General features: G+C 36.6%; 2 protein-coding genes and 1 long non-coding RNA gene across 3 annotated transcripts; 1 reads left to right on the top strand and 2 right to left on the bottom strand.

The window, feature by feature from the left end:
* The first annotated feature begins 38 nt into the window (after positions 1–38).
* LOC139942923 (opioid growth factor receptor-like protein 1) lies at positions 39–4,309 on the top strand. Its single transcript, XM_071939746.1, has 6 exons — positions 39–649; positions 955–1,024; positions 1,346–1,421; positions 1,855–1,924; positions 2,108–2,256; positions 2,550–4,309. Exons 1-6 carry the CDS (start codon positions 335–337, stop codon positions 2,794–2,796), a joined length of 927 nt encoding a protein of 308 aa, XP_071795847.1. The 5' UTR covers positions 39–334; the 3' UTR covers positions 2,797–4,309.
* Positions 4,310–4,634: 325 nt separating this feature from the next.
* On the bottom strand, positions 4,635–6,216 carry LOC139943171 (uncharacterized). Its single transcript, XR_011786766.1, has 2 exons — positions 6,062–6,216; positions 4,635–5,648 (listed from the first exon to the last, which is right to left on the bottom strand). It is a non-coding gene; the product is annotated as an uncharacterized lncRNA (long non-coding RNA).
* A 5,502-nt stretch (positions 6,217–11,718) lies between these two features.
* On the bottom strand, positions 11,719–17,622 carry LOC139942922 (lysosomal proton-coupled steroid conjugate and bile acid symporter SLC46A3-like). The gene is made up of 6 exons (XM_071939744.1): positions 17,554–17,622; positions 15,625–16,624; positions 14,755–14,889; positions 14,123–14,206; positions 13,494–13,653; positions 11,719–12,801 (listed from the first exon to the last, which is right to left on the bottom strand). Exons 2-6 carry the CDS (start codon positions 16,568–16,570, stop codon positions 12,687–12,689), a joined length of 1,440 nt encoding a protein of 479 aa, XP_071795845.1. The 5' UTR covers positions 16,571–16,624; positions 17,554–17,622; the 3' UTR covers positions 11,719–12,686.
* Between the last annotated feature and the right edge of the window lie 176 nt (positions 17,623–17,798).

Here is a 17,798-nt window from a genome sequence, read left to right on the forward strand (position 1 = left end):
AATTCCCCTAATTAACAATTAGCCACCACTTTTTCACTTGCAACTTTCGGGTCGCTTCCATCGTGAGGTAACGCTACAGGAGATCGAGATGATAAAATCATGGAAACGAGGTCGGTGTTGTTGTTTGGGTTTTCCCAGCTCATAGCAACATATTTTCACTGTTATAATGTAGGTGTGTCGTTGCAGTTTGCGTGTGCTCTGGATATCCGTGTGTTGATTTTATTAGAATTTACATGTAAATATAATTAGTGCACAACACATCAGTTTACATTGTCAACAGAAAGCCATTTTACCGTATTTTGAAACTAATAAAAACTCAATATGTGAGAACAATATGGTAATAATTGGTGACGTTTGTTGCTACTGCGTTTGCTGTTTTCTCTGGAACCAAATCAAAACAATCTTGAGCTTCTTCATACCACCAATCATGAAGATTTATAGATGCCTCATAACTCCAATCTTGACGATCTATGGGTTCTCCAAAACATTGATCCTGAAGATTTATAGATTCTTCAAGAATTTACTAACAGGAGACAGAGATGAAGCGGATGGGAGATTCCATTATAATGAAGAGCAAGAAGGAGCTTTCAACATGGTCCAGCCAGACAGGGCCAAGCAAGACACTCTCACATACTGTCGAGGATACCCGGTATGACGTCACATAATTATTGTGTAACTCATCCCATGATTATGTTTAACCTTTCGGGACGTGAACCACAGACATGTCTGTGACGTCAACAGATTAAGACAACTCTTAGAAATAATTCATTGTTTTAATTAGGTTTTTAAGTGAGCATCGAGGTGGTGTTTTAATCTGGGTGATGACTTCAGCCGAACCACGACGCGCGGGTAAGGGCGGGGTCAACATAATTATTATTATTTTTTTTCTGCCAGTTTCACAACTTGGTTATTAATTTATTTGTGTATTATGTTGCTTTATTTAATTTTCTTCAGGGAAAGATAGATAATTCGGAACTTTGTGACAACTGGCTGTTCTACAGCAACAAGGAAAATGGGCGCTATGGTGAGTTGATAGAGACATTATAAAATTGAATCCAAAATGGGTGCTAATTTTTTTCAAATAAACGCTAAAACCTGTGTGGACAGAAATTCTTACCACGAAACTCTTCATCACCCTTGCTGTTGCCTCTAACCATATAAAACACACAGTAAACATTTTAAGACAAGGCTCCAACGACCACCATCTTGCATTTGCCTCTCTTTTAAGAAGATGCTCTTTGTATTTTCCCTTGACTTGACTGTCAGGCGTAATATGTCTTTTATTACTAATAAGACGCTTGTCAATCTTGTAATAAATTTTGGGTTGATTTATTTCCATCGTGAGGTATGTCCATCGATGAAGTTCAAGAATGGTTTGGAAACTACTGGTTGCTTGAGAGTCGCCATGACTACATACAGAGGTATGTTGTTATAGAAACAACGCGCTCAATACAAATGACATTCAATTATAGTAACATTAAGTGTATTGTAACTTTTGATCATTGCAATTTAAATAATGCATGAATGAATATTTATCAAATAATTGTGTCAAAACCATTATTCAATGAATGGTGAAAGGGCCACAATCTTTACGAAATGACAGTATAAGGGACTCAATTAAAGAAACATCAACCAACTGACAGATATCTGTCACTATATATATTTGTGTAATGTCCTAAGAGGGATTGTTAAATGTTTAAAGGCTCTACTGAGGTTGAATTATTTTAATATTTTCAATTATTGCAAGTTAGCTGGGAATTCATTTTGAGAAATCAGATTGGAACTAATCACTGTTTTGAAGATAATTATATTTAGATGACAAGGTCATGATAACCGGATTGTTGTTGTTTGTAGGGTGTTTCCTATCCGAGAAAAATCGATATTTAACCACCGGGCTCAAGAGCTTCAACTTCACGAGGCAAAGGTAAGTACTAAATAGTGTTTAGAAGATATTCATTAAAAATTTCATTATATCTGATTTGATTACTTGACTTACACTTCGTATATCTTTGATGTGTATGTTATTGATGAACTTTTGTATTTCCTACTTTTGTTCGTCCATTTCTTGTTAAAATGTTTGTTTTGCTTTACCTTTCTTCTTAATTAGAAGATTCGTGAGGATCATGCTGCTAGGCAACGAGTCTTGAAGTCATATCGAATGATGCTTGATTTCTGGGGCATGCATCTTGAAGACGAGAAGACTGGAGAGATTGGACGAGGAGACAACTGGCAAGAAAGGTTTGAACATCTCAACAGGTAGGATGAGATCTTTGACAAGTATTCTCATATCTTTTTTAGAAAATGTTGATAGGTGTTTATCTTCAGGCTTTGTTTTTGAAGTTGATGTTTTCATCTCTCTTTGTCTGACAATGTTCCATAACAGAGAAGCAGTTCCATAAGTCATGGTCTTTACTTAGTCCTTGTTCCTTTGTTGCCTCTCAGTTGTTGATTAAGTTTGTTTACACTGATAACAATTGAGTGATATAACAAACAATTTTTTGATTACCTTTTTTGCATTTCAAATAATATTTATTTTTCTCCGTCGCTAGGTCTTCACACAACTACCAGAGAATTACTCGTATGCTGAAGTCTTTAGGGGAACTTGGTTTTGAGCATCTTAAGTCCCCTTTCTTGAAATTCATCCTGTATGAAGTCTTCTTATCTAAGACATTGATCAATGCCTCCGGAAGCTGTCTCGATTATTGGATCCACTTACTCAGAGATGAAACAGAAAGTAGAAATATAAGAAAAACTGCTCTGGAGTACAGTGGGGCGAGTGGTGGGACAGAGATGTAAGAATGTTTGCTCTTAATCATCTTCGTTATAATTCAACAATTAAAATTTTTAAATGTTGATGTTTGTTTTGCCGGGAACCTCTGACAAACAGTGTTTCACTCAGAGGTCTCCCCAGGGCAAATAAGAAATAAATAGAAAATAATGAACTAATCATTCTTCTAATTTTAGAAGAGTCTTGTTTTTCTTCTATTAACTAGGGCCACAAAGCTATATTTTCACAATGGCTAAAACGTGCCTAAATATTTTCATTAGAAGCAACTGTTTGTAATTATAACTTGAATTAACTTGTGAGTAAAAAATAATGTTAGAAAAATTGCTCATGCTTCTAATTTAGAAGACTTTATTGTTATTTTCTTTAAATTAACTATAACCTCAAAGCTATATTTTCTCGATAGTTAAGATTAAGAATTAAAGGTGCCTAATACTTCATTATGAGCAATCGTTAATAATTTTAACTTTAATTAACTTGTAAGTAAAATGTTTGAGAAATCAGACTTAATTGTTTAACAGTTTTATTTCTCATGCTTCTAATTTAAGAAGACTTTATTGTTTTTCTTTGTTATTAACTGTAACCGCAAAGCTATATTTCCCCCAGCAACTGTTTGTAATCAAAACTTGAATTAACTTGTGAGTAAAAAAAAAATGTTTGAAAATTGGTTGTAATAATAATTGTCCAAGCTTCTAATTTAGAAGACTTTATTATTTTTCTGTTTATGAACTATAATTTCATAGCTATATTTTCCAAATGGTTAATCTTAGGAATTAAAACGTGCCTGAATCTTTCCATTTTAATTATAACTTGTAAATAAAAAAATTAATTGTAATCTTAAAAAATCAAGTACCCCATAGAACAGAAAGATAGATTTGAAAGATAGATTTGAATAATAAAGACGTAAGACATTAAATAGGATTTAAACATTCCACACATTCTGTTTATCTTTTAAAACTTGTACATACCATGCACATTTTATTGTTTTCTTGTCTTTAAAAAATAATAATATTCATACTTTTACTTCGAACAATCGTTTAACTTGCTCTACGGTACTGGACCCAATTTCATAGAGCTGCTTAAGCAGAAAGTATTGTGTAACAATGTTTTGCTAAGCAATAAGCAAAAAGGAGAAGGATACCAGTCATAAATTGTACACGTAAAACATGGTATTTTGGCTGGTAAACATATTCTAGTAAGCATAATTATTTTGTGCTTAGCTACTTTTTGTGCCTAGGCAGCTCTATGAAATTGGGCCCCGATAATTTGGTCAAATAAATGTGTATTGGTTAGCCCAAGTATTGTCATTAAACGGTTACGGTCTCAGCTAGTTTTAAAGCAGTCTTTAGCTCTTATGATTGTCACTCCTTTAGTTTACATAAGTTTTCATGGATTGTCTTATATACTTCTCTATAAGTTTACTGTTTAATATACGCGGAGCCTTTAGCTAACGTAAATAAATTATGTAACCAAGCAGTGTTCCATACTATAAAGTGACAGTAAACCTAATATAACATGCTTGGGTATTTTTATTTATTTATTTATTTATTTATTTATTTATTTATTTATTTATTTATTTATTTATTTATTTATTTATTTATTTATTTATTTATTTATTTATTTATTTATTTATTTATTTATTTATTTATTTATTTATTTATTTATTTATTTATTTATTTATTTATTTATTTATTTATTTATTTATTTATTTATTTATTTATTTGTTTATTTGTTTATTTGTTTATTTATTTATTTATTTATTTATTTATTTATTTATTTATTTATTTATTTATTTATTTATTTATTTATTTATTTATTTATTTATTTATTATTATTATTTTTTTTTGGGGGGGGGCGAACTTTTGGGTGACTTGTTTTGATCACATTTTGTTCAAACTTCTGCTGCAACAAACATGTAGTTGTTGACATTAATTTCACTTATTTCGCTGTAAAAATATTTATAAAATAACTAATTAAACAACTCAACTAATATTGTGTGATAACCTTATTTGATTGTGGCTTTGTTTCTCTTATACAAAAGCAACACCATCTCTAGAGTCCTATCTATTATGATTCCATCAAAATCTAAAAGATACTTGGAATGAATTAAAAACTTTATGATGAACCAAAACTATTTTTCATGAGGCCGCCATTTATCAACAGATGCGAGTTATAATATTGGTAAATAGAGTTTGATGGATTTCAGTAAAATAATGCCAATTGAGTTAACAATAAACTAAAACCGTATCAGAATTAGTGGCTTTTGATGTGGCTTGATCGTCATTGTATCCATAGCAACATCTGCAGCCATAGCCACAGACACACATTCAGATAGTCCAAGATGATCATCTTGAGTGACGTCATACAGTAAGGCGCCCTCATTGTCCAGCTTGTTACTGTTTACCCACCGGGAATTCCTCTGGTATATAGACTTGACAGTCTTTCTTCAGTTGATGAGAGTCCAACATATAGTTAACACACATGCATCTAGCTAGACTTGACAGTCCTTTGATTCAGCTGGTTGCACAAGAGCAGTGTTTATCAACATCCCTCACTCACTTAAACCATGGAGCAAAAGAGGTTGAACAGTTCAAATTCTTGTGGAGGCATCTAGCAGTGACGTCTTTGGCTGTTGGCACACCGTCCAACAAGTTGGTTTCTTCAACCTAACAAGCAGTCTGTTGTTGACCCAGAAGAATGTTGGCCTCAAAACATCCACATGTAAATGTCACTTGAGCGGTTGAACTTGTAACATCATAGTTCTCTGGTTAAACAGCTCTTCTTCAGCTGGATGGAGGTGAATGTCCAAAAACTGGCGGTTATAGCCTCAAGATGTCATCTCCAAGGTCATCGTCTCCTCAATCTGTGGTAGAAAAAAATCAACCATTTTGACAGATTAATTTGGATAAATTATTTTATTAAAAGTTGGTCTGGATGAGGAATGGTGAAGTCAAAAAGTTCTTACAAAGAAAATTCTCCTCGAGCACCTCCAATCATCAGTTCTTCAATGGACACGCCCACCCACTTCACCACACCCATTCCAGCTTTTGGGTTGGGCATGTTTTAGACATTTTTTTCAAACAACAAATTGATCTCCTATTTTAAGACGTTTTCCAATAGTTGGCTACTGCAAACCAGATGATGGGAATGAATGTATTCTTTCACAGCAACGATTTCAAACCCCCTTAAAGTGAATTCTGAAACAACTCATTTGCATAGCATGCAACATTTATTTCTTAAAGAACAAAAAGTTAGAATAAGTTTTGTCAAACTTACCAAGTGGTCTGTTGTTGACTCTTTGCACCTGCCCAAAGCGTTGGTTTGCCTCATCATCCACGTCACAGTGAAAAGTTGAACTTGTAGCAGAGTGTCATCTGGCTTGAAATCGTCATTCAGTCTTCATCTGGTTTCATAAGGCATATTAGCTCCAAGATGGCCTCTCAATCTAGGGTAGAAAAGGCATCCATTTCAGATTCAAAGGTTGATTTTAATTAACTCTTTATACAAACAGGTATCAGTTGTTCTGGGGGATGGTTTATATGAATGCTCAGCAGGTGCAAGAAGACTCTTCTCCTTCTCCAATCAGTTCTTCAACTCATGCACACAAAACATGACACAACATCCCATTTTTTGCTGAAGGTTTTGTGTGTTTTAAAAGCTTTTTTTCTGACAAAGTTTGCTTTTTTGAGGTCGCATGTCCTTGGAAACTAAAGAATGGGAATTTTGAATGATTTTTTTCTTTCAAAATAATTGACATTTTTTAAAACCTAAAAGATTGTTAATTTTTGAAACAATAACTCCTTTGCCCAATTTGTGAGATGGACCATCTCTCCAAAAAAAAGTTGTCGATTTTTTTCAAAAGTTGTCGATTTTTAAATATTTTTTTTGACAACTTTTGACAACTTTTCTTTGAAGAGCTGTCTGTTTTTGACTCTTTGCACCTGTACCGTCAGACAATGTTCATCCAGAGAGGTCCATAGTCACCACTCCATGTATCCTCCAATGATGCTCACACATGTCCATTAGTCCATTCCATGTACCCTTCAAATAGATCCCGGTAGTCAACACTGCACAAGAAACAACTCAAAACTGAGAGAACTTTACTATTTTTTAGGCACATTCAAAAAACATCTTTAAAAACAATTTAATTAAATTAATGTTTAAAAAAAGGATTCCAATTTGTTTTGATTTTACAAACAAAAATGTTTAAGTGGGTTTCAAGTTGTTTTACCTCGGCGGGTGGCTGGTCACATGATTGCTGCTGAGTTGGATTTTAACATTACTTTAGTGATTTGACTGCTAAAACGTTTTGAAATATCTTGAATAAAAAAATTATGTTGGGGTTGCATGTTTCCTTTTTCCTCCCATGTAGATTTTTAATGATCTTCCACATATTTGTTTGATTAAGTTATCCTATCTCGATGGGTAGTTTCCTCAACAGTTGTGTAACTTATAATTAGATACATTACCACATCCTTTGCACGCCTCCATTCTCTGCTGGTATAGGTGTCCTTTCAGCCCAGTGAAGATGTCAGCACACAAGTTACTTCATTTTCTAAGAAACATGGCCAGCCATCTGTAAGAAAATATTATGTAGAAAGTTAATTGGTGTCACCTCATTATAGCCAAAGTCAGGTTCACCACATACATTACCGGAGACAGAACATGTCTTGACGATGTCCCAGAGCTACCATCTAGGCCCAATTTCATAGAGCTGCTAAGCACACAAATTTTCTTTGCTTTGCATGAAATTTCTTCCTTGATAAAAACAGGATTACCAACAAGTTTCCATTTGTTGCATATTACTTATTTGTATCTGGTACTCAACTGTTTTTTATTTTGCTTTTTCTGAAAACCACGTGGAAATTTGTTTTTATCAAGGAAGAAATTTAACGCTATGCAAATTGTTGTGCTTAGCAGCTCTATGAAATTGGGCCCAGATCTGTGCATAATGGCTGGCCAGCAGCTAGGTTGAATACCAGTCTGTAGGTTACACACCTGCGAAAAAAGAAACAAAACAAAAAACCAAGGTTAAAGCCTGTCGAGGGAAGCTTTGAAAGTTGGCTGGGGGAGGGGGGGGGGGGGGGGTAAAGGTTAGTTTATACTTCACCTATACTTAACCTCTGCTGCAAACAGTCGAACTCATCTTGCATCCAGTCACTCATCAAGGACATCGAAGGGAGAGACTTCATCTTATAACTCCAGGGCCCAATTTCATAGAGCTGCTAAGCACAAATATTTGCTTAGCATGACATTTCTTTCTTGGTTTTTTTTCCAAATGTTGCATATATTGCTTGTTACTGTTTTTCAGCCGTTGTTTGCTTATCCGAAAGTCACGTGGAAATTTGGTGGGTAATCCTTGTTTTATCAAGGAAGAAATTTCATGCTAAGCAAATTTCTGTGCTTATCAGCTCGATGAAATTGGGCATCCTGCGTTTAGCGACGACAGCGTAGTTCTTAGTCTTGGCTCAAAGACTAAGTACTAACACCTGTCACACTTTATACTTTACCTATCTCCAGTGAACCTGCTAAAAGAATAGAGAGTTAGTCTTACCTCTAGGCCAAAACTAATACTCTAAGCCTGGACTGTCTTACCATTCATACATACCTGGGCATCACATGGTGTCTTTTCCTCTGGATTTATCTGCTCACTCGTCCTCCTTTCTTCTCTCGTGACGTCTTCACTTCCCCCCCCCCTTTTTCGCAGCGCTCAGAAATACGTGATTTAGGGAAGTTATTAGCAATGAGCTCTATTTAGTTTACTGACTTAACTAATTGAAAAGTTTCGACATTCATGAAGTGATATCATGGTGATGTAAGGAGTAAATAAATATTAATTTAGCTGGTATAAATTATATATTTATTTAGTACTCCTAACTTCAACATTAGCCATCAAATGAATGTTAATGGGACTGACATATTTGACTAGTTTTATTTTTTGGAGGGGGTTATCATTATTATAAAAAAATAAACAAAATTATCAGATTTTCATTTCTATGATTCAAGTTATAGTTGGATTTGTGTTCTTTGTTTCTAAGCATTACACTATTTTAAAGTGTAAAGTTATGACAATAATAGATAAACATGACAACTGAAGACTTGAATAATCAACCCTGGCAGAAATTTCCAGTAAGACTAGTCTCCTAACTAATAAGCATCATTGGCTTCGACCAATATGCAACTCAAGAAATACCAAGGAACTATGAAGTCACATTGAAAGCTAAGCAAGGACAACATCAACAAGATCGCCGAGCATCATTGGAAGGGAGGGGGCGGTACGAGGGGTGGGACTCTGCAAGAGAACGGGTTAGATCTTCTCTTACCATTTGCAGTCTTCGTCTTGTCTTTATCTTGAATTAGATCAACTTGCATTATCCGACCTCCACTATTGCGCCCAACTAACATTATTACCCTTTTAGCTCATTTTTTTTTTTTTTTTGACAAGCAGTAGTTTTCAGAGTCAACACAACTCATGAAAAAAAAAAAAAAACACAAGTTGTATTTTCATTGTTCTCATCTATTTCCACATTGCATTCTTTTCCAACAAGAGAATGGAATAAACGGTTTATTGAATTGAGTTGAACATCCGTATAATAATTGCGTTAAGAAATTGTGTAAACTGACTAAATTGCGTTCACTGCCATTCAGGAGGTGGACACAAGTTTTAAGATCAATTAAGCCAAACAGTAATCAAAATGGTGAATCGCACATGCTAAATTAAAAAGTGGAGGTCAGATATTCTGCACAGTTGTTTTTACCTTGATCCTTTGGCGAACTCCAATAATACGTCCACATAACCACATATCCATAGACTCCTGCAACTGTCTTTAAAGTTCAACGGTGAATTTTGTGTTGAATACTGCAGTTTTCAGTCCGAGTGGCTGCTCTCCATTGACAAAACAACGCACATGTTCATAGATTTGCAATGTTGGCCTTCTTTAAGACGTTGGCAAAGCCCTTGGTATAGAATAAGCACAATTCTAAACCAGCAACAGTTATTGTCAACAATTGTACATTTTCCCGAATGTACACGATGGGCCATATATTAGGCCTAAAGTTCGTCAGGAAAAAGCGACGTCCAAACCCCTTGAGAGCAAAGAGATGCGGCCATTGCTGCCTTCCACTCCACTGTGCTATACAGTCAGTACCATTCTGAATGCTGGAATGCCATGCGATTCACCACAATGAGTATTTCGAAAGGACCGCTTAACTCCGAATTTGCATAATCACCGAAGATTTTGTTTGAGGTGAAATGCAGTTGCCACCTGTTTTCACGTTCAGCCTCTTTTATTTGAACAATAGGTATTTTTTTGTTGGTGAGCAGTTTGCATGCAACAGCTAGACCTTAATTATTTCCCTATGAATCCAAGAAAAAAAGGTTAAGAAATCAAATGTTTTTTTTACGGAACTAATTGGGGAAAGAATCACCAGGGAGTGGGGACAGATCTCCCTGTGACAACTGCATAAAAATATTATATTATGTCATAAGTTGTCATGATGTTGAGGAGGCTTGATAAATTAATTTGGCTATGAAGTTCGGCAAGGGGGGGGGGGGCTGCTTTATTAAATTGTCAGCAATAAGGAAAACAAACACATTTTCTGGGATTAGCTTTTTCCCAGGGTAATTAGTTTTTTTTTTTTAATATTCGCCCCCCCCCCCATAATTTTAACTATGAATCCATTGTTATAAAGGCCGTATTAGATTTTGAAGCGCTGATAGCGTTTTAAACAAATGGGCGGTATTCACTGGTAAATATTTAATGCTGGTAAATAAATAAAATGACTTGAGCTTTTCACCTGATTTTAGCTTCATTAGGGAGCCACTTTGTGCTAAACGTTTTAAAATAATTGTTCGCTTCATGTAAATCTTTAGTGTAACATCACTTATCATTGTGCACTACTTTGCTTGACTCAGGTTAAAACGTTTATTCTACGTCCGATTCCTGCAAGTTATTTGCCCACCATGACTTCAACTACGTACCGAAAATGCTACTTCTCCAATACTGCTTCTTGACACCAAAAATAATCACAGCTGATGCTGGACTTGCCAAGGTACATCCAGGTTGCTGAAATATCTTGCTAAGATGCATCCAGGATACTGGAAACGTCTTGCAAAGAAGCATCTAAACTGCTGGAAACATCTTGCTTAGATGCATCCAGGTTGCTGGAAACATCATCCAGCCCCGGGAGCCATGAATCACAAAGTGGCTCTCTAAACAAACTAAAAACAGATGAACAAAATCAGATACCGCCCTAAAGAACTTCCGAACAGTAATTCTTACCACACCCATTCAAAAAAGAAGGAGAAAAGAATTTTTCAAGTTATAAGATTACCCTCTATCAATATGGATACGCGACCTTGGAACATCAGTATAAACACCTGACAATAAAACTCGTGAAGTCCTTGAGGATCCTTCCGAATGTACATTTGACCATTTCATTTAGTTCACATTGAGATTTGCAGTCAAATCATACGTACATGGATACGTAAGGCAACATTTGACAGTTACACAATGTTAACCCTGTCGTCCTTATTGGGGCTCTCAAATCTGTTCAGTAAAGAATAGTTTTAGGGTATACAAAGAATTACAATTAGCTCGAAAAACGCAGTTTTCTCCTATTTATTTGGTTAGCACCCCTATGAATCGATGGATTAATCATAAATAGCGCCCTCTGCTGTCATACCTCTACAATTGTGTAACCTTTGGACCATTAGCCCCATGTTTTAGTATCCTCAATTGAAACAATCACCCCTTATTATTATTAAGAAACCTTGGGCTCCCCAGCGAGAAAACAATAAATTTTCACGTGGAACATAAGAATAAAAGAACTCAAACAAATAACACAATGTACACATTTTCTTTTGTCAGACATGCTGTTGTTATTTTGAGAAAGAACATTGCATACAAAAATATATGATCTCAAAATAGAGTATTTTTTTCAATTTCATAAAGAAAAATAAATCTGTTAATAAATACACAGTCCAACTGCTTTAAATATAAAAAATGGTTGACAAGGACCCTCTCCAAAAATATAATATTTAGAAAGAAAGAAATCATATAGGTGAAAAAAGGAGATAAAAGAAAGGACAGCTCTTCTATGTCTACTTTATGTTCAATTGTTTTTAAAATTAGAGTTCCACAAAAAACCCAAAGCAAAATGACAGAGACAAAATGTAGAAATTTCAAAGAAAGATGATTATTGTTCTTCACATTGTATGCAGCATTCTTATAGATCCCACCTAAAACTACTTGTCTCACTTTACTTCCCTATACACATTGTATTCATTCTTTGACTACACACAAAAATAAAGTTAAGTGAAAAATAATTGTATAATTTTAACAGTTTGTTGTCTTCCACACACGTTTTTAAATACTACGTTTCCTACGACTGGTTAAAGTGGTTTATATTAAATAACAAAAGTCACTAATTGATGTAATAATTGCATAGAAGATAACTTATGGTTTCACCTTTCACTGAAGTGTAATAAGGGTGACTGCTCCTGACAACTCAATGTTCCAAATGCCCCCTCATGATTGTAAGGTTTAGTGTAAGAATTAGGAAAATACACAAGGGGTGTCAGAACATCCAAGACATGGAATGCAAAAGGTTTAGCTGGTAATCAGCATAGCCGCTAGTACTAGCTGAAGGAAAATGTAGTTCAAATTAACAATGACTTGTGTACCTACTATTGGGGTTTTTTACCCTTCCAATAGCTACGGTTACATTTGTGCCCGATGGTGGTAATCACCCCCCCCCACCCCACCCACCTCTACTGTGTCTTTATGGTGTGCTTGTAGTCTCAGGGTTTTAGGGGGTACTCCTGTACAAGAGGAAGAATGCTGTCGCGGGGAGGGGGGGGGTACCCTCTGCTCATCAGGCATGGTATAAACTGCAAGTGTTATGTGTCGATAGTCCGGTCTTGTCTGGTACCTGCCTCATGCGTCATCCGATCATCACCTTGAAGTGGTAGATAGCCTGGTTGTGGATGCCACTCAGACAGTCTGTCAAGGATGCTGTGGTGGGGTGGGAGAAGGATATCAAATTATTACATAACATTCTAAAAAGATCGCCCACTGTCAGTTTTTGTTGTTGCTATGCAAGTCATCTGACACACAAGGTCTGACGGCCACTTCAAGGTGTGGGCTACAATCAACTATTTTTTCCAGGGGCCGTTGCCACCTACTCCTGGAGCTGAAACAGGGTGACCGCCTTCACAGTCCATACACATGTAGGCTTGGGTATCATCCATCAGAAGCCTGGATGGTAGAGCAGCAACCACTACCTCCCCAACTTTAACGAAGCAATCATGGTTAAGCGTCTCGCTTAAGGACACAAGTGTCTTAACCGGGTTTCGAACCCACACTCTGCTGATCAAGCAACAGAGCTTGAATCCGGTGCTCTTAACTGCTCCGCCATGACACAAGATAATTTTAAAGAATGTTTCCTGTGAATTAATTTTTGAAGGCGATGCTACGAAAAACATACAAAAACTTTCTTATGTGGTACAAAAAGTCTACCTGAATATTGTGTTAGGTTTAGGTAGGGCTGGACAAGGAAATAATGCAGTCATACTCTGTGTTTGACCTTTTGATACAAAATAAATATCTTTTTAAAAATCCTTCTAGCTTTCTACAAGAAAAAATATTGTCAAACTATGTCAACATTTTATTAAACAGGATTAAGGTTTTTAAACTGTTTTCCTTACCTCATCAGAACTAATGGTATAACCAGAATCCCGATGGCTATGTAGAAAATGATGTACAGTTGGTGAATCTCAGCCATATGTTGGAATATACCATTCATCAAAAAGGGGGAAGAGAAGCGAGCAATGCTGATCACAACTGCTATGCTTCCAAACAATGTACCTATGGGAAGAGGGGAAGAAATAAAAAGTTAGTAAGGTATGCTTAAAGAGACTCTTGTTCTAAAGGCAGTTATAGTGGTTTCAAGACGGGTCTCACACCTTCAGGTCCATCGGGTCTCGACTACACACTGCCAAAATGTGTCAATGAGTTTATAAGAACCAACGCCCAGTTCATTCATCTGTGACTGTGTAGTACTGCTGGCCTAATACTAGGAGGCAACAAAGGCGATTGCCTCCATGCCCCCTGGTGCATTGGTGCCCTTGAAATGCTCCAGTAGAAATGTACGATTTCCTCATAGGGTGCCCTTTACCAAGTGAAAATGCATTGATGCCTTTGCCCTTTCAAAAAACGAAGCATACAGGCCTGGTACTGAATCCCAAACTTTGATACATCTCCTGTACTGCCCTCTGTTGATAGAGCCCTGTTGGTAGAGCCCTTCATTTGACATAACTTTAACAGTTACTCTTACCTTGTTCTGCTGAAGTAACATTCTTTGACATCACTGACTGTAATATCGCTGAAGGTAGAATACGTAACAAACCCAGGACTGGTGCTGTACAACAGAAAAAACAAAACATCAAAAGTTAACAAAAAATAATCTTCAAAGTTAAGTTGAATTAAAAACTTGGTAGCTACTAGGTACGGTAGCGCTCACCTATGTCAACCTTGGTTCGAATCCCACCTCAGACCGGAGCCTTGCATTGGGATTGAGTTTTCAGTTCCTAACAGATTGTGCCAGTTTTTCCCTATTGGGGTTTTCCTCTCACATACAAAACTGAACATTTCTTCTTGTTTCATAAACATCCTGTTATTAGCTCTAACTGTGCTGTTGGATGTATTACTAAATAAAATAAACAAATTGATGTTTCACAGTGCCCCAAGATCTAAACAGAGCATACAAAGTCAATCCCTTTCCACACTGGTTAACCAGAGACGTGTCTTTGTGTCTTTTGGTCACATCATTTTAAATTTTGACTCCCTTTTTATCTGTCATTTAGTAATTTAAATGAATTGTTAATTTAAAAGTTTTGACACCATATTTTTAAACACCCTTTCACTTTTCACAACCCTTTCACAAATTCTGGCTAAAACCTTGCTTACCAATATAAAGAAGGGACGAATTAGTAGTGGCAAGAGCAGATGACAGTAACAAACCAATACCAGAAGAGAGTCCAATACGAACGAACCAGGAATCAGACGTCCATGGTGATAGAAGCTTGACGACAATAACTGAAGCTGTTAGAATACAAACGAGCAAGTAAAAACAATTCAGTTCAATTGATTTAGGGTTGAAACAAAGCAAACTTTACTAGAGCGGGATTTGAACCAAGCCTCTAGCCAAAGGTTACAAAGGTCATGGGTTCGATTCCCACCCAAGTGAATGTTGTTTTTCCACAGAACTTTGGCAATTACTCAGTAGGTCTTTACAGTTTACTGCTTAAAGGCAGTGGACACTATTGGTTATCACTCAAAATAATTATTAGCATAAAACCTTTCTTGGTGACCAGTAATGGGGAGAGGTTGATGGTATAAAACATGGTGAGAAATGGCTCCCTCTGAAGTGCCATAGTTTTCGAGAGAGAAGTAATTTTCCACGAATTTGATTTCAAGACCTCAAGTTTAGAACTTGAGGTCTGGAAATCAATTATCTAAACGCACCAACTTCGTGTGCCAAGGGTATTTTGTTTTCATTATTATCTCGGAAGTTCGATGACCGATTGAGCTGAAATTTTCACAGGTTTGTTATTTTATGCATATGTTGAGGTACAACAAGTGAGAAGACTGGTCTTTGACAATTACCAATAGTGTCCACTGCCTTTAATACACATCGGTGTTAGGGTAAAACAAACAACCTTGGACTGCTATGGCTCTCTGTTTAACATCGGTCTAATATATAGAATGACAACTATGATAAGACCAATGTTAGAAGAGAGCCATAACTTCCAACGAGGTTGACTATTGAGTACCTACCTATTGCAGGAGTAATGTAACCCACTACTCTGTACATCCTGACATCGTTGTGGGTCCAGCAAAATGGTATCCTCTGCCCGTAAGAAACAATGACCGACAACAACTCTTCAATCACAATGACGTATAAAAAGAGACAAACTAGAAGGAGTAGTAATTTCAACCGGCGCCCATTTCCATTTTGTTTGAAGAGGTAAAAGACACTTAAGAATATTTCCTTTAAGATGTTGCTTTGGATCGGCCGAGTTTGACAGGATTCAAGAAGGAGCCATGGAAGGATGATGTAGATGAAGGAGAGGAACGCTGGGATGCACAGAAGGAGGAAAGCTAAGACGTAATCTTGGGTCTCCTTGAGGAAGACATCAATTGATATGAAGGCAATACCGAATCCAAGATATCTCATCAGATCCAGGAGTACAAACCGTATACTCCTGGTGTTCTGTACATGGATTGTAACATCAGCAATATAAGAGAAACTAATACTTAAGAGGAGTGCCTTGCCTCCACAAACTCCAAGAACACCTTGAGGGACCAGAAGAAGTGCTAGAGGTAACTTGAGATACGCAACCAAGAAGGTCATTAACGAGGCTGTGATGTACCCAACTGAGCTGATGATTAGCATCGGTTTGCGACCGATGAAATCACTCAGTGTCGTAAGGATTAAAGCAGAAGCTATTGGGATAAGTGTTGCCTCATACCACAAGTACGTCATCAATTTATCTGTTGTAGCTTCAATCTTGATTTGTGTTGGATCTTTCCCATTATCATTTGAGCATAGAGTACTCTCATTTAATGGTGCTGTGTAGTTATAGATCTCCGTCAGTCTGTGCTCTATATATCTGCCCTTCAGTGTCTTCAATCCACCTTGTACAAGGAACAGAAGAAACAGCACAGGCTCTATTGTGACTGGCCGTTTGCTTAAGGAAGGCATAGTTGATCTAGCAAACATTGTGGTAGACTGGTGTTTCAGAGGGAAAACAACTCCATTTTGTCACATGATCGCCTGAAAAAGAGGAGATGATGAAAGATTTAGTTTGACAAATTGATTAGACTTGTGAAGGCAATGTAAAAAATCAACTTGGAATAATACTCAGGATTCGAACCCATGACCTGTGCCTACCAGGCCTCAACCTTTAGCTTCAGAGGGGCAAGGCCACTTGGCCTCAAAGGCTCCAAAAAAGAAAGGGGCACCAAGGCCAACTGAAAGGGCACCAAGGCCATTTTCAAACTTGTATTTGTTGATGACTACTTATGTATACTTAACTCTACTCCTAGAACTTACTTAGTAAAATCATGGAGGTAGAAATGGTAAAAGTAACAAGTTAGAAGACTATGACTATGAAGTTCATTCCACTATTGTCACCTCATAAGGAATCAACTTCTCGGGGTGACCTTTGCCATGCTATTGCTAGACTCCTAGAGATTATTAACTCCTCCCCCCCAGATCAACCAGCTAGCTCGGTGGCTAGAGATAGAGGCAATTCGTCTCCCATCATTTTTATCATTACTTTTTTCAGCACTCACTCAGCACAGACACAGTGTAAACTAACTGAAGTGTAAACAAAACTTCTAAAGTGCACTAGAACTTTGTAATTGTAGAAAATCCTCTCCCGATGTGAGATACCAATTCTTGTATAGTTCTGCTTGAACATGGAAGCAGAGCTCTACTAGTGTTGGACTTTGCTCAGTCAGGTCTGCAGGAGTGCAGATAGGCCTACTTAACTAAGTAGATACAATTACAGGTAATGATGTACTCCGTATAAATACAGTACCGTGTGTAGAATGGGATGGAAGAAGGAAGGTGGTTCCATTTTTCCACTTTTTTACTTACGAACAATGTCAAGTCTGAACCTTATTTTGCTAGTTTCTACAATTTATCTTGCAGATTGTGTCTAGGCAGATCACATTCTACGCTACTTCTTTGATTCTTACCTCATTTTCCAGTCATTTAGGTCCGTTCCTGATGGTCCACTTTTAAACTTTTTCGCCACTTTCTACTTGTTGTAGTAATTTTTAAATAGCGCCCTCCATCGGCAAGAAAATAAGTTTTTCCGGTGAAAAAATAGACTGGTCACCAGTCTTTATCCGCAAAGATAAAGACAGGCACATGTATAGGTTTTACAGATGATTTCATTGGATAAAGGTGCAGTGACGTAAGCTTTTCGTATTTTTGGTTT

Source organism: Asterias amurensis, chromosome 10 (assembly GCF_032118995.1).
Source record: "Asterias amurensis chromosome 10, ASM3211899v1".
NCBI classification, from domain to species: domain Eukaryota; kingdom Metazoa; phylum Echinodermata; class Asteroidea; order Forcipulatida; family Asteriidae; genus Asterias; species Asterias amurensis.